This window comes from Ceratotherium simum, chromosome 21 (assembly GCF_057802395.1).
Source record: "Ceratotherium simum simum isolate JZ-2026a chromosome 21, ASM5780239v1, whole genome shotgun sequence".
In the NCBI taxonomy this organism is placed as follows: domain Eukaryota; kingdom Metazoa; phylum Chordata; class Mammalia; order Perissodactyla; family Rhinocerotidae; genus Ceratotherium; species Ceratotherium simum.
Genome location: NC_141920.1, coordinates 32,647,263 through 32,671,908, shown reverse-complemented (window position 1 = coordinate 32,671,908; position 24,646 = coordinate 32,647,263). Strand labels below are relative to the sequence as shown.

General features: G+C 39.7%; 1 protein-coding gene across 8 annotated transcripts in view; it reads left to right on the top strand.

Moving 5' to 3' along the window:
- The window catches only part of SLC23A2 (solute carrier family 23 member 2), a 137,738-nt gene that overhangs the window by 63,475 nt on the left and 49,617 nt on the right, over positions 1-24,646 (top strand). For all 8 annotated transcript variants that reach the window (XM_087445567.1, XM_087445571.1, XM_087445569.1 and 5 more), the window contains 2 exons: positions 10,152-10,250; positions 23,026-23,142. In XM_087445567.1, coding sequence (XP_087301693.1) covers positions 10,152-10,250; positions 23,026-23,142 — 216 coding nt within the window. The remainder of the gene's footprint in view (positions 1-10,151; positions 10,251-23,025; positions 23,143-24,646) is intronic.

The following is a 24,646-nucleotide window of genomic DNA, read 5'->3' as shown; positions in this document are numbered from 1 at the left end:
GTAGTTTTAAATGAAATGAGAGATGTTAGTAATACAAAATGCCCATCTAATAGTTGGGACCCTTACCGTTGGGTATGAACGATCATAAATGACAGAGTTGCTGCAGTCATGTCCTAGGGCAGGTTTACCAAGTTGAGCAGCAGTTTGGCTGATTATCTCTTACTTTGTGTGAGGCCAGATTCATACAACCTTGGTCCTAGAAAGGGCCTTAAAGACGTCTTGTCCATTCTGCTCTTATCAAGGGCTTGCTTTGTGCTCTCAGCTGTACCAGATTTAATGGGAATGCAACAGAAATAGTTGCCGAAGCTTCCTGCCTTCCCTACCCTGTAAGGCCTACCGTTAGTACTGTCACTCTGCCACTGCTTTCATTGGGTCTTCCTTATTTCTTGCCTGGATCATTTTGACAGCCTCCGCATGGTCTCCCTGCCCCCCAGCCTTGTTCCTTTCCAGCTCCTCGTTGTCATTCCCACCTGTGTCTTTTGCATTTCCTAGGTGTTACACCTGCTAGACCCCTACCTCTAAATTGTCCATTGCCTCCTAACCTGCATTCACCTAAGCTGGGTAGGCAGGCTCCTGAGCTTCAACGATTAGAGGTAAGATATTTCAGATTGATTTCTTTACCATAGGCTAAGCCCATCGTTCTGTTGGAGAAAAAGCTAATTTCCTGTTAGGATTTGATAAGTACTTGAGGAGGAAGATAGGCTATGGGAGGTTGCATGGCAGTAATTCCTCTGTCATTTCCCCACCCCCTTTTAGATTTTACATATTTTAAAGCATCCATATTTCTCCCCAGCCTTCATGGTACAAATATGTTGTCAGAGTGAAATGGAAGTAGTAAGAAAACTACTGTGTTTTTATATCTTTTTTGTAGTTTGCATTTGTTTCTTTTCTATCATTGTTTTATTATTTGTGTAACTTTCCTCATTTACAAAAGAAATATATTCACTGAGGAAAATTGAGAAGATACAGAACAATGTAATGAAGAAAAAACCCAAATCATTTAAAATCTCATCAGCCAGAAAAGCAACATGCTAATATTTTGGTGTGTTTCTTTCCGGAGATTTGAAACAAATATTCAAGTGTTCTTTTATAAAATTCTGACACACACACAAACAGAAAAGTCTGCTTTAACTTCATATTATATCCTGGCCTATCAACGCCGTTGAAAAACATGACTTGTTTGTGTTTTTTTGTGTTATTATGTCATTGTGACATAATAGCAAATCATAGACCTAGCTTTTCCACTTTCATTGGGACCTTGGATTGTTTCTGTCTTTGCTGTAATAAATGATAGCCTAGTGTATGTAACCTTATTGCAATGGTGTATACTCTCAGCAGCTATGTGAGAGAGAGATGACGACCCCCCCCACCAGTGATAAATATCAGATTTAAAAAGCAACAAATCTATAAGTGAAAGACTGGTGTCTGATTGCTTTAGTTTGACATTTTAATGAGGTGGAACTCTTTGTCCCCTCAGTTCCTTGCCATTTATATTCTTTCCTTTGTGAGGGTCTTTCTTTCCTACCCCACCCCCTTTACCCCTGTTGAGCTGTACTGATGATCAGGAATACCATAGAAGTGCAGTCATGTGCCGCTTAACGACAGGGATACGTTCTGAGAAATGTGTCGTTGGGCGATTGTGTCGTTGGGCGAACATTGTAGAGTGTACTTACACAAACCCAGATGGTGTAGCCTACTACACACCCAGGCTGTAGGGTACTAATCTTATGGGACCGCTGTCGTATGTGTGGTCCGTTGTTGACTGAAACGTCGAGTTACTTGGTGCGTGACTGTGTCAGACATTACAATTGCAGAGAAAATCCCTGGATCAGACAGCAGTTTGAGGGAGAGCCTGTAGCACTGCTGCCAGAGCCACACCTGTGGTGCCTGATAGCCCCGGGGTAGAGGGATGTCTCATCTGGCTCCATCTATGCAGAGCAGCTTCCAGTGTGGAAAGATGTGGCTTGGGGCCCTTAAGTGTAAGTCTCATTTACACTTTGATACCTGTGAGAGCCTGTGCGCTTACTCATCCTTGAAGCCCAGCCTCCTTGTCAGTATCAGGGATGTTTGAAAAGTAAATGAGATCATACAGAGCAACATCAGATCATATACAAAGTAGGCAATTAATAAATGTTTGTTCCTCTCTCCTCCTCCATCTCCGCTATGCCCCTTAAACCAGAGAACAGTGACGCAGATGGGCAGGTATGGGATCTGAAAGCGGCCTAATGCCATCGCTGTTGTACAAATGCAACTGGCTTTGGGATACAGTCCTATCTGACTCCTCTGATGGCTTCTTTGAGGGCGTACACAAATCTGTGGGCCACGGCGGCTGGGGGACCATCTGCAGAGTTATCTAGACATTTTTTAAAGCCTCAGCCAGGATCCTGGAGGGAAGAGCTTGGGGTCTGGAGTAAGGTCTGCATTGCAAATGTGACTCAGACCCCAAGGAAATTACTTAAGCTCTCTGGACATCAGTTTCCTCATCTGTAAAATGGGAATAAAAATAGCATCTGTCATAGGGTTGTTACAGGGATTAATGAGAAAATACATGTAAACTTATTAACATGGTACCTGGCTCATATGAAATGTGCAGTAAATAAGAGGATAAGGAGAAACTAGTGGTTAGTTTAGCTAGAATGTGAAAATGCTTTGACAAAGCTTTTTGACTAAAGCATTGGAAGTCACACTGAAATGGAGAAAAATCTTATTTTGCCCCATCCTGCCTGCTTGAAGGATCATCCTTGTGGCCATATTCATAGAAATTAGGAAAGAAAAGGGTCCAGATGGAAGAGGTCCCCCTCTCATGCTGGCAACAGTGGAGAGGGTCAGGAAAGGTTCCTACATGATAAATACATGGTTGTAAAGCAGAAAGTGTACTTTTCGTATCACTACTCGTGTACACTAAATGGCTGATGCTTCTGCAGACCGTTCTGTAACCTACATCATCGCGTTTAACAAGAGATCCTGGACCTCTTCCCAGAAAGTTCAAATGGATTTGCCTCGTCCTTCTTAGCAGCAGCAGCCTGGTGTTTAACTTAGTGCATGTACCATAATTTTGTTAATTGGTCCTTAAAGGGAGTTCGTTTTAAATTTTTATTTTTTAAACATTAGGTAATATATTCATATAATTCAAAATTTAAGCATACAAAGGGTGTCGAATGAATAGGCCATTGCCTGCTCTTGCATACATCAATTCTCCCTACATACTACCTTTTAGAAATAGTTTGTGAATATGTAAGCAAACGCATTCTCTGCACTTACACGCGTATGTGTGTGTCTAAATATCCATGTCTATAGCTCTGCTCTTGCTTTTTTTTCACTTAATCATATGTCGTGGATGATGTTCTGTATGTTCCTGTGTCAAAATATAGACAGCACCTCATTCTTTTTATAACTGAAGAGCGTTCTGTGGTATGGACGGACCATAATTTATATAACTGTTTCCTGTTGATAGACATCTAGATTGTTTCTAATATTTTGCTATTACAACTTGCGCTGCAGTGAATAACCTCACACGTAAGTCATTTCACTCAGATGTAATAGAAGGATAAATTTCCAGGAGTGGGACTGCTGGGGCAGAGGGTGTATGCCTTGGTGATTTGAGGGGTATCGCTAAGTGACCTCTGCTGAGGCCATTTCATCCCCATCAGCAGTGTGTGAGTGCCAGTTTTCCTGCATGCTTGCCAGTGGAAGGTGGGTCAGACTGGGCTTTGGCCAATTTAATAGATGGAAAAAGGTTTCTGTTAGTGTTTTAATTTGCATCTCATGAGTGAGGTTAAGTAAGAATCTTTCCAAATGTTCAGGAGCCATTTATATTTTCTTATTTTCCTGTTGGTTGACCTTTTCCTTGTTGGTTTGTAGCCCTTACATATTCTTTACATATGAGAATTTAGCTTGTCATCTATAATGTGTTACCACCTGGGAAGAACGGAAGATGCTGGCCCCCTTTCAAGGGGAGTGCTGTAACCTGCTGGGTGCCTTTGGGATCTGTTCTGGAATCCGTTGGAGGATGGGGGTCCACAGGGACATCCCTAAGTTAAGTTCTTGCAAATGTCACCTTGAAGGGAAGACGTTGGGTGAAGTGCCCAGTCCAGTCCCAGCATGAATCTGTGCCCAGCAACGTTAGCATTCACCGTCACTGTGGTCATGGGATACGTGTGGGAGCAGGAGCACAGAGGGTTTTCAGTGTGGGCCAGTGCTGGGCACATCATCCACCAGTGCTTTGGGATAGGGGCCAGGGTTGGAGAGGGGTGGGGCACCTTCTGACTCCTATGAAAAGACAAGTCGTGCTGTGGGACAGGAGGTGCTGAGGGTGCTCTGGCTGCTATGGCCCCAGGAGCCCTCTGCAGAAGGCTGAAGAAGTTAAGAGGCTCCCCCAGGAAGACCCGGGCTGGGCAGCGCAAGGGCAGGAGGCCGTGCTTTTGGCTGCAGTATTAGTGGCTCTGGATGGTTTTGCTTGCACGTGGCCACCAGGTGTCACAGGGGGCTGCCGTATTTGAAGAGGCAATGAAAACAAGATTAGGGGCTTTGCTGCCTCAGCCAACTTCAGGGTTGCTCGTGTTATGTCAGATTCACCAGCTGCATCTTTTGGGGAGTCATAACCTAAGATCAACAAGCTCTGGAGGTGTAGCATATGCTGTACTATACTCACTTTGATTTATTTTTCATGGCAGTTAATTTTGAAATTTCAAATAATATTGAAGTAGGGAGATTTTTACGTTCATTAAAAAGGGGCTTGGATTAGAGGCTGGGAAACACTAATCTTGATATCTTTATTCTTTATTTAAAACACATTTTAATTGTAGAGTGGAGATGGATATCAGAGGAATAATCGTGTATGTGTGTGTGTGTGTGTGTGTGTATGTGTGTGTGTAGGAAGAGTAAGAATAGAATGTGTTACTTTGTTATTAAAGGAATAGAAAGCAGTTAATTTGGGAAACTTTATTACTATTCTGAAAATGATTGTTTTAGTATAAAATGGTTCACTTAGCTCCCAGACACATGACAGTGGTGGGTGAATTATACCAGATCCTGAATAGGTGAGAAATTGAGTTCGGAACCCTCTGATCAGAGGCACAGGGATTCCCAGGTACCTGTACCCTTCACTTCACAGGTTTCTGCAGCCGCTGACTCACTGTAGCTTCTGTTTGAGTAACACAGCCTCATTCAGCTGTCAGTTTCAACTGGCATTGCTGTGATAGTGACACTCAGCATGACGCTCCTCAGCTCCTGTCACTCCTGCTTCCTATGCATTTGACTATCTCAGGATTACTGTTTAGAAACGAATACTTTAGTGTTATTGTCTTAGCTTCGTAGAAATAAAACACTTGAGCAAGAAAAACATTATATTTATTGAGCAATAGACTGCCCCCCCTCCCCCCACCGGCAACATAGCCCTGCATATTGGAGACAGACAAAATCAACTGGACAAATTTAGGCAGAGACCTGCTTTCACAGCTGATTGATTGTACAATATTAGTTTAGGGGAAAAAAATTTAAAGCCACAAGTTTGGTTTCAAATAGTTTTGGGGGGAGAAAGGACATCTTGTTCCCAAAAGGTTTTTAAATAATCTGATATTTTTTATAAAAATTTGATCAATTTCCTGAGATGAGAGATGCCAAGATTCCCCTCTGTTATCTGCGTTCTATTAATAACTCAAAAGAATATCCATTTTTATTAACTTTAGAAAGCTTTCCAAGGCATGTTTTATTTCCCAGTTGAAATAATATTTAGAGATTCAAAAGTGTGGAGCTTTGATAGTATCAGCAACATTTTTTTATCCTTTTCTCTTAAAAGTTCAATACCATTCCTAAAGAACTGATCTTAATATTTGATTTTTAAAATTAAATTTCACGGGGTTGGCCCGGTGGTGCAAGTGGTTAAGTGTGCGCGCTCTGCTGCGGCGGCCCGGGGTTCGCTGGTTCGGATCCTGGGCATGCACCGATGCACCGCTTGGCAAGCCATGCTGTGTCGGCGTCCCATGTGAAGTGGGGGAAGATGGGCAAGGGTGTTAGCCCAGGGCCAGTCTTCCTCAGCAAAAAAAGAAAGGAGAAGAATTGGCAGATGTTAGCACAGGGCTGATCTTCCTCACAAAAAAAAAAGTTAAATTTCACGTCTTTTTAAAAAATGGACCATTAGAATAGCTTAACCAAAGGAGAAATGTTAGTAAAACAAATTAGTGTTTTACTCTTTCAGTAATGTTTCATTGTTCCCTGCACATTCACACAGGAGAGACAGCAGGTCACACTAGTGGCCCTGGGGGGCTTCCCCACCTCCTATGGTCTTGGCCTCCCTCTGGTGCTGAATCCCTCTCTCCCTTCGGTAAAAACCTGTTTCATCTCCCACTTGTCCCAGAACTTCCCACTTTCCAGGCTTGTTCCCATTCCCGTCTGGAGCTCTGGTGGAGTGTGGAGCAGGGGTCTGGGGAGAAGGGGCGCGTTTTTCCCACACTTCAGGAATGAGGGTGGCATGAGGGAGAGGCAGCGGCTCAGCTCTGGACCATGAGGCTAACGGATGGAAGGTAGGCTCCGAGGTCCTCAGGGATGGCTTGACCTGTGGAAATATGTTAGAAATCATAGGTCAATAATATTTACCATTAAATAAACTTCCTACACTGGCCTGGGAGGGTAAGCTTCCTTTATGGGATGATTTCTCTGAATCAGACACATTTTGAATTGGCTTACAAACTTCTATTGTACCACTTTGGCCCTCCGCCCCTCCCTACACCAGTCTCTTTGGGACTGGCGCCTCCATCCACCCAGCCGCCCAGGTGAGTGAGTGGACAGCAGCCTGGGCACCTCACCACTCTGCCCCCAACATTTGGTCCAGGGCTGGGGTGTTGGTTGCAGTGGTGTCTTCCCCACATGTACTGCATGAAGCTGTGGTGCTGCAGCTGCTATCTGGGCAGTCCCCAGGGGGCATTAAGGCCACATCCTTGCTCTCTCTTGAAGACTACCTTCCCCAGAGCAGTGTTAATACCTTGGCCTGGGCCACTGTTCCTTCTTGCCCAGTAGTAGCCTCTTAAAGAGTCTGCCTGCCTCTGTTCCTATCGTCATTCCCTTTACTTCGCCCCCCCTTCCACTGTCCCGCTCCGGGCAGCGTGGTCACACAAAGCCCGCATCTGGTTGTGGTGGGCCTGTACTTGGCACTGCTTCATGGCTCCCTGCTGCGTCCTTTGTTCAGTCAGAATTCCTTAACCTGGCACCCACTCCGGGTGGAGCTCCTGGGAGTGGCAGGACTGCATTTTCATTGCCTGGGCACAGCAGATGCTCAAACAGGGTTTGTTGAATGAATATGTGAGCCTTTTCCTAGGCTGGGGAGCATCTGCATTTTATAGTACTTATTTAATTGTGTGTGTGTGTGTGTGTGTGTGTGTGTGTATATCAGTGCAGCAAGTCGGGAGGAATGAGAGTTGCCAACTCCTACCAAAATCTCCTCTTTGTGTCACTTATATAGATAAAAAGAAAATTGTTGAGGTGAAATTCACATAGCAAATTAACAATGTAAAAGTGAACAATTTAGTGACATTTAACATATTCACAATGCCATGCAACCATCACCTCTGTCTAGTTCCAAAGTATTTTCGTCACTCCAAAGGAAACTCCATACCCTTGAAGCAGCTGCTCCTTGCAGCAGCCAGTGATGAATACAGGTGAAGGTTAGTTTTAGCTAGAAGAGGACTTTAAATCAGACCTGGGTTTCTCTGATGATTAGGAACTAAGTTGTTTTAAGAGAGTTCATCCTGAGTGTGTGTACCTCTTGGCTTCTCAGTGGGTTGCTTGCTGCTGTGATATGACTTGGAGCATGGTTCCGATAGTAAGTTAGTTTCGTGTTGTGAACTTGAACTTGGCTGGGAACCTGTATCTTGCTGGCAGCTAGTTTTACAGGCAGACGTCACAGATGCAGTTGGCCTTTGTAGAAAGCTGTAGCGTGACTTAGGGAGAGTTTTAAAAGTTTTAACTCTTTATTTGAAGTGATATAAGAAAATTTTGCCCTGTGAGAATTATGTACTAGTTAATTGAGATCTTTAGCATACTGGAAAACTAGCCTCAGACTTGGCTTATAATCTATATGACTTTGTAAGATAAATTTTTCTCTGGCCTGATTTCTTCAACTGCAAAAATAAGTGGATTGAAATCTCTCGGGACCTCCTCAATCCAGGCTGTGCTGCTTGGATCTTTAGTCTTTTTAATTTCTTCCCTGTTGTAAAAATAAATTGTCCTCATTTTAGAAAATTACCAAAATATGTAAAGGGAAAAAGAAGGTAAAAATGGCTCCACTGATTAAACACAACCACTGATACTGTTTTGGTGTACATTTTTTTATTATCAGTTTTAAAAAGCAATATATAGATAACACACAAATACATACTGATTGTAAAAGATCCAAATGCTAAAGAAGGGTTGGGAATGAAGAATGAGAGGTGCCCATCATTAATCCTTGCCCCTAGGGCCGCCTTCATATTGGTTTGTGACTTTTCTGGATTCTTTACCAAGCATTTAGACAGGTAGGGAGGTTATTAAAATTTAATTTTTTTTAGCATAATTGGGATAATTCTAGGCTTAATGTTTTGTGACTTTTTTTAATAGTGTTTCTTGGAGTTCTTTCCTTATCGGTACATCAGTTTTATTCTTTTTAATGGTAAAATATTCTTTGAATATTACTCTTGAAATGCATATACCATAATTTAATAACGTCTGTCTTTTTGGTGAACATTTAGGTTGTTTCCAAGTATTCAGCATTTTAAATAATGCTGCAGTCATCAACCTTGAATGTACATACCACTTGCATGGGTATTTCTGGGGGATAAGTTTCTGTGAGTGTTAACTGCTGGCTCTGAGAAAATGCCTCTCTTAGATCCAAGTGCTAAATTGCCCTCCACGAAGGCCATTCCACCAAGAACATAATCTCTCTAATAACTTAGAGTAGCTCTTATTCACACCCTGGTCAACACCAGATTCGTCTTCTAAAATTTCCTCCTAATTTATGTTAAAAAATGAAATTTTATTTTAATTGTCATTTCTATAATTTTAAATGAGGTTGAACAGCTTTTCATGTGCTTTATTGGATATTTTAATTTTTTTTCTGTGAATTGTATACTCCTATCCTTGCCCATTTCCTTTGGATTCTTTGTAATATGGATTTGCAGGTGTTCTCTATGAATCACTGATATGGACCCTTTGTTACGTGTTAACTGTATTTTCTCTTAGGCTGTCACTCATCTTTTACTTCTCTTTAGTGTATTTTACAATACCAGAATTTAAACTTTTTGTGCACTTTGTCTTTTTATCCTCTGTATTTAAGAAATGTAGTTGTGCTGTTATTCATACATACAAAGTATTATTTTTTTCAAGATAGATTCCTAGAAATAGAACCATTTGGCCAAAGACTAAAAATATTTTAAGGTTCCTGCTATAGGCAGCCAGGACCTCAGATGATAGGTTGGGGGACCCACCGAGGGCAGGCATGAAAGGGGTTGTGACCCACCAGGTGCCCAGATGTTTTCTTTGAGTCACCTCAGGATGAGTTCTGGTCCTTACCCTGAGGTCCCAGAAACTAGATTTGGTTGGCATAGCCCACTGCCACAAGCACATGCAAACCCAGTGGGCTAGTTGACTTAATCACAGTGAGAAGTATAAGTTAGTAAGTTAGGTGAAGAGCAGTGGGCAAGTTGCCCTAACTAGCACATTTCCTCCTCTTGGGGGTGCCACATTACAAGTCGTCATTAGGCGGTTACTTGGGAAAGGATCTTAGTCAAGACAGCTCAGGATGCGTCTGACCTGCTCAGAAACAGCAGCTGTGGCCCCTCAGCTAAGCCTCCCTTGCCCCTGGAAACCCCTGGGGGCCCTGCTCCTTGTGGTTTCTTTGGATGTTCCATTTCTGGTCTCCCTCAGCTGACCCCCCATTCATGCAGCCTCACTCTGTGGGACACGTGGTGTGTTTCTTGATCAAAAACACACGTAGTCACTGTTGCAACATGCACTTGTCAGGAGTTTCATTTAAGAAAACTCAAAACTTGGCTGATTTGATAGGTGAAAAATGCAGAGGTTTTGTCTCTTACGAGAATTATAAAAGACTTTTGGGGAAAATATTTCCATGCAGCAGAGTGGTGTACAGTGAAACAGCCTCTAAGTGGAGTGTTTCTCTTCAGGTGGTGATAAATGGAGGTGCCACGTCGAGTGGTGAACAGGACAACGAAGACACAGAGCTCATGGCAATCTATACGACGGAAAACGGCATCGCAGAAAAGGTACCCCTTCATCAGCCCCACCCACTCACCCGCCGCCACTGCCTCAGATCCTGTACGGGGACACGGATGTCCTTCATCTGGGGTTTCGTCTCTCCCCTCCGGTGTGTGTCTGTGTGGGTGTGTTCTCTTTACAATAGAAATAGAAGGAGTGATGAGGAATAGAAGGTACTAATTTTTAATTGTTTTATTGGCAATTAAGGTGAGACCCATATAGAGGTGCTTACGTAGATACTCTAAAAAGCCTCAGAGCGAAGTAATTAAGAGTTTGAGGTCTGGAGTTAGGTCTGGATGCTAATGTGACTCAGACCCTAAGGGAATTACTTAAGCTCTCTGGGCATCAGTTGCCTCGTTTCTAAGTGGGTATGAAAATATCAACATTTGTCTTAAAGTTGTTGTGAGGATTAAATGAAATAATATATGTAGAGTTATTAGCATCGTGCGTGGTACATACTGTGAGTTCAGTAAATAAGAGAATGAGAGAAACCAGTAGGTAGTTTATGTAGACCATGAAAATGCCTTGGACAAAGCTCTTTGACCAAAGCAAATGGAAATCACATGCTGAAATGGGGAGAATCTTTTTTGTCCCCTCCTATCTCCTTGACAGGTCAGTCTGTGTGACCATATTCATAGAGGCCAGGAGAGAACTGCCCAAAGAGGGTCCTGACGCATTGATTTCTTTCTCTTTGTATCTGCCGCTGTGTCGAACACGTAGGAAAACTTGGATAACATGATGTTTCCCAATTGCACTGCAGCCCTAAGACTTCTCAATTTCATTTGAGTTTTTGTGTTTTTTTTTTTAAACAGTTTTTTTATTTTATTTATTTATTATTATTATTATTATTTTTGTGAGGAAGATCAGCCCTGAGCTAACATCCATGCTAATCCTCCTCTTTTTGCTGAGGAAGACCGGCTCTGAGCTAACATCTATTGCCAATCTTCCTCCTTTTCTTTTTTTCCCCCCAAAGCCCCAGTAGATAGTTGTATGTCATAGTTGCACATCCTTCTAGTTGCTGTCTGTGGGAAGCAGCCTCAGTATGGCCGGAGAAGTGGTGTGTCGGTGCGCGCCCAGGATCCGAACCCTGGCCGCCAGTAGCGGAGCGTGCGCACTTAACCGCTAAGCCATGGGGCTGGCCCTCATTTGAGTTTTATTTGATAGAATTTTAAAAGAGATTTTATTTTTACTGTGAAAATTTACTAATTTAGTCAACTATCTAATGAGGCATTATATTGTAGCACCACTCTGTTTTCCTTTAGACAGTATATTCTGTATATTCTAGTAACAGACTACTAGGAAGTTGATAGAAATTAATGCAGTAAGTTTACAGTGTAATTGCTAAAATGACAAAGAACAAAGAAATTATATTGAAGTGCTGAAATAATCAAATTTTTGTGTCTGTGGTTTCTTTCTTTTTTTCTTGCTCTCTTTTTTCTTTCTGTCCTTTATTTTCTTTCTTGAAATTTCATTTTTGGCTGTCTTGACCAATATTGCTATTATTTGGTCAGGCTATTATAAGTCTAGTAGAGGCTAATTGGATTCTCGCTGAGATATGGGATTCCAAGCTGTTCCTCGGGCACAGAGATGAGAGCAGCCGTGGTTGGTGTGTAGACCGATGCCTGCTATCTGCAACTGAGACTCATCCCACGGGGTGGGATCTGGGCGGAGGGCCGCCGCCTCGCTGGCTTGGGTCTCAACATCCAAGTGGCACATCTTGTAGCAAAGTGCTTCTGAGTTCACAGACTTGTCGGGCTGCATCCAGTCCTCAGATACTTGTCCTTAATCACACAGTCACCAGAATTTCCAGGCTATTGGCTGTCCTGATTTTGGACTTCCTCCTCCATTATCTAGGAATTGATGGCTATCTTTTGAAATGGATAGTAAGAGGGGCTTTTTAACATTTATAGCGGTACCTTTTACTGGTGCTAGTGATTTGTTGGCAGGAAGAGTGTCTGGCACATTTATGTTAGCACCTTTATGCTAGACTTTATGCTAGATTTATTTACCTGTTGGGGTGAAATTTTTTTTCATCATCTAAACTTTGATACATTTGTATTTCCTTGAATACTAGTGAGATAGAATATCTTCATATTTTGTTGGCCATTTTTCTTGTATTTCCTTGAACTAGTGAGATAGATTATCTTTCTATTTTGCTGGCCATTTTTCTTGTCTTATGAGATGATGAGGATAGTGAGAAGAGCTACCGTGTATTGAATGGTGCTAATGGTCCAGACGCTCGGCTGAATGCTTTAAGCAACCTGTCATATTTAGTCCTCACAGCAACCCTATTAGAAAGATGCTATCACTATCCCTGTTTTAAAGATGAGGAAAATGATCCTCTGCTGTCTTGAATTTGTGCAAAGAAAACGTTACACCAGGAGATGCAGCCCTTTGGGATCTTTCTTTTCAGATGGCATTGAAAGGCTCTCTGAACACCTGACTGTGAAATAAGAATGGGACATTCAAGGAGAGACAAGAGAACTGGGGGCGAGAGAGACTGGCCTACATGTTCTCCATACTACATGGAGAGTATAGTGAACTATTCGTTGTAATATATTCACTCATTTTATGAAAAGCTTGACTTTTCTGGTGTCTGTTAAAACTAGTCTCCTGTTGATGGGCATTCTTTTGGGGGGAGCCCTGGATGTCGGGGAGTGGTGATTTGAGTCTTTTTGCTGTTATCAATGCTCCAGTGAATAACCTTGTACATAGGTCCTTTCCCATACACATAATTATAAGTCTAGAACAAATTCCTAGAGAGAGAATTTCTGGATGAAGGAGTATATGCATTTGTGATTCATATAGATATTACCAAATTGTCCTTCATGGGGCTATATGAGTTTGTTCTGTGACTGGAGGTATAAGAGAGCATGTTGCTCCACAACCTTGCAGAGACTATTTTATCAAACTTTAGGATTTTTGCCAGCATGATAAGTGAAAAATGTCATCATAATATGTTTTTTTATGATGTTTTAAGCTTTTTAGTATGAAATAATTTGACTTACAGAAAAATTCCAAAAATAATATGAAGAGTTCCTGTATACCTGCCATTCAGATTCCCCAAATGTTAACATTTTTACTGTATTTGCTTAATCATTCTCTCTATATACCTATTATTTCTGAACTGTTTGTAAGTTACCTACATAATGCTCCTTTATCCCTAATAGTTTAGTATTTCTTAAAAGCAAAGAAATTCTCTTATATAACTTCAGTATAATTCCCCCAATCTAGATATTAATATTCATACAATTATTATTGATAGTTGATTATTTTCATTAATTATTTAATTTCAGTTTTACAATAAAAATAGTTTAATTATTAAGCTTTATTCGAATTTCCTCGGTTGTCCTAATAATGTCCATCATAGCAAAATAAGTAAGTTAGTTTAGGTCCAGGATCCAAATCAGTATCACTTGGCACATTTAATTATGTGTCTCTTTAGTCTCCTTTAATCTGCATTAGTTCCTCAGTGTTCTTTGGCTTTCATTACCTTGATGTTTCTGAATCGCACAAGCCAGTTTACTTGGTAGTATGTCTCAATTTGGGTTGTCAGGCTACAGCTTTACCTTGTATTTTTCATTAGAGAAGTTGCATCTCTCTTCACATGCTTAAGAGCCAGTCGTATATCCTTTTCTGTGTACTTCCTTCTATGTCTTTTATGCAGTTTTACTATTGGTTCTTGGTCTTTTTACTGATTTCTAGGAGATCTTTATATTTTAGGGAGAGTCACCCTTATCAATATGAGTTACAGATGTCACCATTTTTCTGTTGATTTTGCTTATGGTATTTTTGCCACACAGAACCAATAAAAATGATGTAGTTAATCTTTTATGGATTCTGGATTTTGTGTCATAGTTAGAAAGGCCTTTTTTTATTCTACAGTTATAAGGGAATTCTCTTGTTTTCTTCTAGTACTTACATGGGTTTTTTTTGCATTTAATAAATATTTGATCCATTTGGAATTATTCCTAAGATGTGGCTCCAACTTTGTTTCCCAGATGGCTACTCAATACCCCAACTCCGTTTATTGAATAATCTATCTTTTCTCCAACTGATGTGAAATACTTTTGTCATATGCTGAGTTCCCACATGTAAATAGGCCTATTTCAGGACTTTCTATTCTGTTCAAATGTTCTGACTATTCATCCAGCAAGACCATACTCTTATTGTTGCCTAATGATGTTTTAATATCTGTTAGGGCTAGTTTCTCCATATTTCTCTTTTCTAAGTTTTTCTAACTATGTCTATTTATGAACGGTGGAATCAACTTATCTAATCACCCTCCTCTTCCCCCAACAACCTCAAAAATACCTCTTGCTATTTTTATTGGGATTGCACGGATTTAGTAATTCACTTAGAGAAAATTGGCGTCATATAAATAATATGTGAATTAGAGAAAATTGGCCTCTATTTGATGCTTAGTCTTCATATCCAAGACGGTGATAGGTCTTTCTTTTTGTTCTGTTCTTCTTTTGTATCTTTTAGGAGGAATTTTAAACTTTTCTTCATTTAGATCTTTCATATTTAAGTTTATTGGTAGGTAGTTTATCTTTCCAATGTCTATTGGTAATTGAACTTTTTTGTTCATTATATCTACAAACCTTCTAACTGTTGACTTCTATATATTAATTTTATATTCCATTACTTTCCTGAATATCTTATTTTTTCCACTTAATCACTCGGGTTTTCCAGGTATACATTCGTATCATTTGCAAATAGTGATGTTTACCTTGCCTTATCTAATTTTTATTCTTTTAATTTTGGTTTCCTATCTAGATGAATTGGCTAGTACCTCTAGTAAAAGTAATAGGGGTGATAATGGACATCCTTGACTTTGATGGTTATAGTTTTTCTATTAATTATGATAGTGGTTTGGGGCTTAAATGGATACATTATACTATGTGAAGGAAGTATTCTTATTCCTAATTTATTGAATTTTTCAAAATCAAGTATGGCTTTTGAATTTTGACAAATGCTTTCTGAGTATCTAGAGATGATCATCTGATTTTCCTCCTCATATCTCTCGGTGTGATGAATTATATCAGGCAGTCAATGTTGTTGAACCATCAATGCATTCCTGAAGTAAATCCCATATAGTCACAATATATTATTATTTTGTTATGTGTTGCTGGATTTTGTTTATTAAATAAATATTTTTTTAGGATTTGAGCATTAATATTCATGAATGGGGTTGGTCTGAAGTCTTTTTGGTAGAGGTTGTATCATCTTTGGGAGGTTTTGATATCAGTATTGTATTGCTTCATAAAAGATTTTGGGAGAATGTTCTTTTCCTTAACATGGGAATTTGTGTCTGTACATAAAATACATAAATATTATGTATAATATGTTAAAAGTATCTGTGTATTTTTTTATTAGAATTTCCTTTAAAATCATCTGAGTCTAGTGTTTTTTGACATACCTTTGAGAACTTCTATTTCTACTTTGGAAATCAGTCAGTTTGGAGCTTATTTTATTCTGGAGTCAGTTTTGGTAAAGTATTTTTTCTAAAAAATGGACTCATTCTAATTTTTAAGTTTATTTACATAGAACTGAGCAAAGTAGATTTTTATGCTTCTTTCAATTTCTTTATTTCTGTGATTATTTCCACTTTATTATTTCTAATTTTGTATGTTTATCCTTTCTTCTCCCACATTGCCCCATTTTTATTTCCCTGTATTAGCTAGTTTGTTTTTTTAATTTAAAAGAACTAAATTTTCAATTTACTTAGTGCAACTGCTTTTCTCTTTTCTAATGTATCTGTTTCTCTTTTCTTTATTCCTTTATTTAGTTGTCCTTTTATTTTCTAATTTTTTGAAGACATATGCTTTGTTTTTATCTTTGTTTTAAGCGCAAAGGCTATGAATTTTCCAAGTACTGCTTTAGCTATAATCAATGGATTTTCATATGTAACTTATTTTTTCATTCCTTTTTTCTAAACAATCTACTCTTTTGGATTCTATTTCTTCTTTGCCCTTTGCCTTATGTGGGAGCATTTAAAAATTTCCAGGTAGAGGAGGGCTCTTGATAGTTTATTTTATTAATTTCTAATTTTGTTGCATTGTGATCATAAAATGTTACCTGTATCACTTTTTGGAATGTATTGAAGTGTTTCTTATGGTTGAATTTTTGTGACTATTCTAGATAATTGAAATAACTTAAATATTTGTTAGTTATATTTTATTAGTTGTTATGTCTTTACTTATATTTTTGCCCACTTGGTCTGCCATAAATTGAGAGATTATTTTTCCATTACTGGTATTTTTTAGATTTCTCCTATTATTTCTTGGATATTTTACTTTATAAATATTGAGTCTCTCTTATTTGTGCATAGATATTTATAACATGTTTATAGTGAATTGCACCCTTTGTCATTTAAAACATGCTCATTTTTGTCTTGCTTAATGCTCTTCAGCCAGAATACTATCTTGTTAATAATTGGGACTTTATTTCTGTTTTTCTTTTATAGTTTTGTGCATTCTTTTCTTTTCAGCCTTTCTGAAGCCCTTTGCTTTAGGGTATCTCATATATATAGCATAGAGTTGAGTTTTGCTTTGAGAAAGTCTTAAAATTTTGTTCTTTAATAGTTGAGTTGAGCCTATTTACATTTATCAATATGATAAACATCTATTTGTTTTATTTGTGTATAGTTGTGATAATTAAAAACTTCTGTATTTTTATTCTAGTGGATACCTGTATATTGAAACTATAGAATAATATACTTAATCCTTTATTTCATTGTCTTCTAGTTTCCTACCATGAACAGTAACAAAATTGGTGTATTTCTTCTTTTTTGCTTTTGCTCTTTCTCTCCTCTACTATGTGATTTTGGTCAGAAATATTTTTCTTTATTTATGCTTATCATTATAATACTTGATTTGTCAGCTAAGTACCATCCTTTCACTTCTAGCTATGTTAGATGACAGATAATCAGTTAACTTACTCTCCTTTTTGCCTTTTTCTTTTCCCTCTCACATTTTATAAATTGTAACGATTCTATCTTTCTGGTGCATGTAACATTTATGTAATATTCTGGTAACCTAATCCCTATTTTTAGTTTTAATTCTGCGGTTAATTTCAGTCAAGCCTTTTACTATGGTTTCCCCTGTAATTTCTTGATTGACTGAAATTCATCCTCTAGGCCCATGATACTCACAAGTGTGGTCCATGGACCAGCATCACTGACATCACCTACAAGCTTGTTAGAAATGCAGGATCTCTCCCCCAACCTAGACTTGCTGAATCAGAATCTGCATTTTCATATGATTCCTGTCTGATTCATGTGTTCATTGAAGTTAGAGAAGTAACACCAAAGTCGTTTCTAAGAGAAGAGCTGGCTCGTGGGAATAAATTCCCATCTAAAACTATCTATAGCATTTAGGCTTGAAGGAGCATTTGGCTGGATGTAAAATCTTTGGTCATTGTTTGGATCCTGACTCAAACAAATCAATTGTAATAAGAAATTTTTGACACAATGTGAAAAAATTTAACAAGCACCAGGTAGTAGATGATATTAAGTAATTGTTAATTTGATTATTGTGTAAAGATATTTTGGTTCTTTTTTCAAGTTCTTATCTGCTGAAGAGACATAATATGTTTTTATGGGCAAATTTATATGTTTTGGGGGTTTGCTTTAAAGTAATTCACCCCCTACCCTAATAAAGTTGGAATGGGGTGGGGAATAGATTAAACAAGAACACAATGTTGATAATTTTTGAAGCTGGGGATAGGTATGGGGCAAACATTCCATATTCTCTCTACCTTTGTATATGTTTGAAAAATTATATAATAGGAAGTTAAGAAAATAATTGAATCATACCCTGTAGTTGCTACTGTCCCATTTTCTGGTGTTGAATGTGGCTGTGAAGAAATCAGGCCAGTCTTTTTTGCTTCTTATCTGTATTTTGATCTTTTTGCCTGTCCTGTGGATTCTTTATTCATCTTTGATATTCAGTAACTTTACTCTGATATGTTTTGATGCTGATCATTCTGGGTCGGGTTTTTAGCACTTTCAATTTTTAGCGTCAAAGCTCCTGTTACTTTAGGAAAGCTATTTTGAATTAATATCTTTATTTTTTGTTCCAGTCTATTCTTTTAGTTTTCTAATTTGGGGGCTCCAATTATGCATATTTTGGATCTCCTTGGCCTGCCTTCTTTAGTTATCACTTCTCTCTAATCTTTTTTTTTTCCTCTTATGTTATTTTCTCTTTCTTCATTTCTAGCCTGTTACCCTTACTCTGTTTTTCAGGTTGTCTATTTTCTCTTGTTCTCCTACCACTTTCATTTTTGTTTCTTTTCTTTGTTTTACTTCTGTCCAAATTATGTCAACTCTTGTTATATCGCTTTGTCCTTAAATTTCTGTGTTAAGGTGTTCCTTAATAGAGTTGATTGTTTTATTGAGGTATTTCAAAATATCTGACTCTTTCTTCATTAATTCATTGAGTACTTGGTAGGTCTTTCTGGTTTGTAAACATATCCTTTAGTTCTTGGAAATTTTCTTATTTCTTTGATTAATTCCTATATTGTTTTCTTTGTTCTATTCTGACTTTTTAAGACTGTTGTTGTTATTTCTTATCCATGTTTGTCTTTTGTTATTTTGGGGAGTTATCTTTGACTTTCAACCCTTCTGTTGAATTTTTTTCTATCTTTTTTTAGTTTCTAAGACCTCTTTTACTGTTTGTTTTTATTTACTGATTAAAGCTTTTTAAATGGCATCTCTTTCCTCCCAGGTTCAAAATATTTTTATCTTTGTGAAGATACAGGTTTTTGGTTTTTTTTTTAAAAAGTGTTTTCTTCACACTACATTGACCCTATTTCTTCTGTTTCTCTGGCTCTTGTTTTTGGAGGCTTTCTTTATTGTCCCAGGAATGGGAGGCAATAAAAATATGATTGTAGGGTCTCTGCGTGTGAGTGGTTTGTCTACTGGTGGGCCTTGCCACTGAATAACCAGGTGGAAAGCTGTCTTGTCAGTGTAGGGTCTATAGGTGTCAGCATCTTGTCTTGAGGCTGATGGCTCCCTCTAGAAAGAAATCCTCTAGTCTCCCCCTGTGGTATAAGCCTGGCTTCTGTAACCTGGCTTCCGGCATTCTGGAAGCAGATGAGGATCCCACTGTTCATGTTTGCGTTTAACCCCTCATAGTATTCCCGAGTCTGAAGTCTTTCTGGCTTACATTCTTCAAGCAATACATTTGAAGGATGAGGATAGCAGTAGGCAACAGGGTGTCTGATTGGTTTGCGGAGTTAAAACCCATCCTCTTCCCATCCCCACTCTGTCTTGTGCCTCCAAGCATAGAAGATTTCTGGGCTTCTGTTGGTCAACAAGCCTACTTCTTCACACTCTCCCTCTACAAGCACCCAGGTTGTAGATTCTTTCTCTCTCCCGAACAGGTCACAACTCGTGTAAATGCTTTACATATTCCAGAAATGTATTAATCTCATTTCTCTTTCTTCTCTTCTCTTCCTCTTTGTAGATTTGTGTCATATTTATTTTTTCTGTATCTTTTTAGGAGTTAGAGGAAATTACACATGTGGTCAATCTACCATGTTTAACTGGAAGTCAAAAGCTGGTTGTTTGAAAAGACTGATGAAATTGGTCTTTGGTGGACCTGATTAAGGAAAAAAGTGAAAGCACAAATATATATAAGCAGTATGAAAGAGAAATATACGAGAGAATATTAACTGGAAAGAGAAATGTACGAGAGAATATTAACTGCAACTTTATGACAGTCGATTTGAATCTCCATAATAGGGGTTGGCAAGCTACAGCCTGCAAGTCAAATCTGGCCCAACACCTGTTTTTCTAACACAGCCGTGCTCATTTGTTTACGTATTGTCTAAGGTTCTTCTGTGCTACAATGGCAGAGTTGAGTAGTTTGTGACAGAACCATATGTTCCACAAAGCCTAAAATATTTACAATATAACCCTTTACAGAAAGAGCTTGGTGACTCCTGCTCTAGAGGAAATTATTTCCTAGAGAAAAAGAAACTATGTTGACCCCCAAAGTGCTAGACTAGATAAATAATAATAGAAGAGATTGGAAAAGTTATTAACAATCTTAAGATGGCTCCAACCAGAGAGCTGAATTCTGAGTCACTAATCTTTGAAGGACAGGTGATTTCTGTGTTCTTTAGATTATTTCAGACCGTACAATAAGATGGAAAAGTCTTTTCAAAATAACATTATTAAACTATTAATGTCATCTTTTAAAGAAACCTTGCTGTTGGAGGTTTTTGTTTTTGCAGTTTTTTAAATGGTTCACATTGTTCATGCGGTGATAACTGAGTGTGGTACTATAGTTCACAGCGACCAAACACGTTCCTCTGTCTAAGGAGGGGCAGTGCAGCATTCGTCTGACAGGGTTAGTTGATCCCCTTGACCACACAGTTCCCTACTTTCTGTCATCTTAATACCCTTCATGGACATTTACATTAGTTCCATGTTTGAGTTGTAGAACCACCCTCATTACTAAGAAGAATTTGTGTGTGTGTGTATACATGTACACATCTTAATCTTAACCTGCCAGGCCTGAAAGAGAACAGATGCAAAGTCTTTTTATTTCTGTTCATCTGTTTTATAGTTAAAACTAGTTATTTTGGAATCATTAGAATAATTGCTTACAGTCTTATTGTAACAGGTTGTACTAATCTATTAATTGTAATTTTACTTTATTTTCAGGTATTTGTCTTTGTAACTTGTGAGCAATAACACTCCCCACCTGTGAGATCATAGATAATGTGATGGTGTGGAATTGTCCTTTGTATAGCGAGTCCAATATCCATCATGTTGCATCGTGTCAGCAAAATGGTCACCTGAGTTCAGGGGTTCTCAAGACCTGAGTTGGGAGTTCCCCAGTCAGGTTCAATGATTTGCCAGAAGGACTCACAGAATTCAGAAAAGCTGTTATACTCATGGTTACAGCTTATTTCAGAGAAAGAATACAAATTAAAATCAGTGGGAAAAGGTGCATGGGGCAGGGTCCAGGAGACACCAGCACAAGCTTTCAGTTGTCCTCTCCCAGTGGAGTCGTGTGGGCAGCACTTAATATTCCTAAAAATAATGTGTGACACCACTCAAGGAATGTTGCCAACCAGGGAAACTCACTGGAACCCTGGTGTCCAGGGTTTTATTGGGGATCAGTCATGTAGGTATGGCTGCCCACCTATGTGGCTGACTTTAGCCTCCAGCCCTTCCAGAGGTCAAACTGATAGCACATGGCCCAAGGCCCCTGCCTTAGCTTGCACTGTTAGCATGAACTATTTGGGGCAGCCCGAGGCTTCAGGTAAATAAATACACTCTTAAGAGGTAGGATGTTCCAAGAGCTCAGAGGTCATCTCCCAGGTGCCAGACCAGGGCCAAACCTTTCTTTGAAATGCGCAGGGTTTGGACAACCCAGACCTGCTCAGTTAATCCTTTACTGCACATTACCACACATTGAATTCCTCACACGTGTACGTTCTCTACCACCCCTATGAACAAACTTTTTAAAGACACACGTAATCTGTTTTAACCCATTGAACAAGGCAAATCTGCCAATGTCCATTGTTTGAATGGAAGAAAAAGTTTTCTCTGAAAGGTCATGTTCAGTTCACATTTGGATTAGATCAAATGTCAACTTACATCAGACATGTACCTTCAGGCTTTAGAAGGTGAGCTTGAATTGTGTCACTTCCTTTGCTCAGGGGTATTGGCCTCTAAATCCCTCTTGCCCTGTGCCTGGAAAACTGAGTGACAAACACATGGAGTCAGCATCTTTCTGTGTGCCATACCCACTGGACAAGAGGACATGAATTGGGCTGGATATGGTCAAGGGTCAGAATATCATCATCTTTATCTTTTTTGTGGAACATCTTTTAACTTTGTTTCCTGTTAGGCACTTTGTTAGGTTATAAAAGACTAAAAAAAAAAAGATGTGCATCTCCGATTCCAAGAAATTGTTCATAGGGTTTTGGAAACAAGAGAAGTTTTGAGGGTACGTGCACCAAGTTGGAGTTACCTTGAGCTTTTTGTTTGCCTCGGCTACTGGAGGAGTTTGGAAGTGAAGCTGAAGCTGACTGGAAGTGTCTAGACTACAACCTAAAGTGTCTCGTCTTGGTGAAGGGTTTGGCTTCAAAAGCTGGCAACACTTGACGTTAAAAAAAATCTTTAGTAGTAGTGAAGGAAAAAAAGAAGAAAAAAAATTGTCTCCTCAACTATAAATACATTTTTAGTCTGTTTTTTGAGCAAAATGTGAGTCATCGTGTCTGTATAGTTTTGAGTTTTGCTCTTCTTCCTCGCCATTGTGTCTGAGCAGCAGTGTTTTGATAGAAGGGTGTGGGACTTTATTTCTAGGTACAAAGATCTTTTCTCTTTGCAGGGGTGGGATGGGTAGGAGGGGCAGATCAGTGCTCTCTGTTTGAAAGCAGTTAGCATTTCTTATCATTTCTTCATTCGGGGCACGACCCAAGGACTGCTCATGCCAAGGTATCACTTTGTGGTTTCGACCTGGGAGCATTCTTCTCTTTGCAGGACGTCCCCAGGCTTGGGGAAGAAGCTCTGAGCAAGCGGGGTGCTCTTGGGGATGAGCCAATGGCAAGGGATACTGAACCCCCGAACTCTGAGGACAGCCTGCCCCGCTGAGCGAGTGTGCTTGAGCATTGCATCAGACGTAACCGAGGCTTCATTTTATGGGAGAGCAGCAGCCACTTGATAAAGTTGCTTTTCAGTGACAGTGGCCTGTCACTGAGCTGAGATAACTTTAGTCCTTGTTTTTATTAAACAACTCCTTGTCTCCCCCTCGCGCACAGAGCTCTCTCGCCGAGACCTTGGATAGCACTGGCAGTCTAGACCCCCAGAGATCGGACATGATTTACACCATAGAAGATGTTCCTCCCTGGTACCTCTGCATATTTCTGGGGTTGCAGGTAAGATAGTTCCTTTAGGATGTACCCACCAGCAGATGTTTGAATTGTCTGTCTGGATTTTTTAAGAATTCAATTTTGATTTTTATTAATTGACAACTTTTATTATGAATTACTCTTTGAAGAATGATGAAAGGGAATTGTTAATATCAATTTAATAACTGTCAAAGGAAGAAAAGAACGGGAGGAGTAGGTTAACCAGGGAATGAAAGAAGGAAAATGTCCTGGGAGTAAACAAGAGAAGTGACATGGAAGGAAGGAGAAAAGATCGTAGAGATATAGAAAAAGACTATACTTTCAGGGATCATTTCTATAGTTCATAGAGATATAGAAAGAGGGGAGGATGGAGGGAGGAGGAAAGGAGAAGAGGAGAGAAAAGAAGAATTAGTGTTCACCTCCTATTCCTAGGTAACCAGTCCATGGTCATGGTCAACCCTGCCATGAAATATGGGTAACACCGAAGTGCCACGCTGGTCAGGACATAAATGAGAGGTTTCAGTCTTATTTCTAAAGGAAAGCAGACTTTGCCGCGGTAGTTGTCTACCACAGCAGCTTCCAGTGTGAGCAGAGCAGAACAATGCCAGGGGAGAGGAGAGGAGGGGGGGGAGGGGAGGGGATGGGAGGGTGGACAGGCTTGGGGGTACTGACCAGGGGCCAAGTTGGGAGGCAACACAAGCTGCTGCCCTGGCCTGTGTTTGCCCTGGTTGTTTTAGCTTGGACTCTGTTCTGATGTCTAACTTTCCATTCTTTCATTTTTCCTTTCAAGTTTGAATGATCCGTTCAACCTGAGGTGTTTCAGATACTGAGAAAATTAGTCTCATTGCCCAGACAGGTTTATTCGCTTGGAGGTGGGGCTGTACCTGCCAACAGCTGATACTTTGGTCCAGTTTCCAGGCCCCTCCCCTCCCCTTGAGGTATCAGAGCACTTGGTAACCTGGACTGAAAGGTGTCTCATAAAGGAGGGGTTGCAGCCAAAGGAGCTGAGTGGTCTTGGTGAATAATTTGCCTTGAGCTGAGCATCCCGAACCAGGTTCAGGAAACTCGCTTTTTGAAATGTTTATATTATAGATGTTTCTAGACATCTCCCTTGGTCAATAGGATTGGAAAACTCTGCAAGCATTGTGCCCTTCTTGACGATACACAGTGAAGCTCTGAGAAGTCCTGGATGGGAATGTTCTGTTCCCCACGTGAAACACCTGTTAGTGTTAGTTGGGCCTCATGGACTGGAGGCAACACATTTTTGGTACACATGAGCAGCAATGGGGAACTATTGAGAAGAAAAGTAGAAAGTTGGCAGAACAGAGGTAGGAACTGAACAAGCGGGCCTCTGGGATGAAGGGAGTGAGCAGTGAGTGTTGGGAATGTCCTGCCTGCTGCCCAGAGTAAGGGAGGAGCCCCCTTGGAAGAGTGGGATGGGCTCTTTCTGGAGGATTCCCACAGCTTCTATATGCCCTTAACTCTTCCCTGAGTTCAGACAATGCCAGACCAAAGAACAAGATGGGAAACA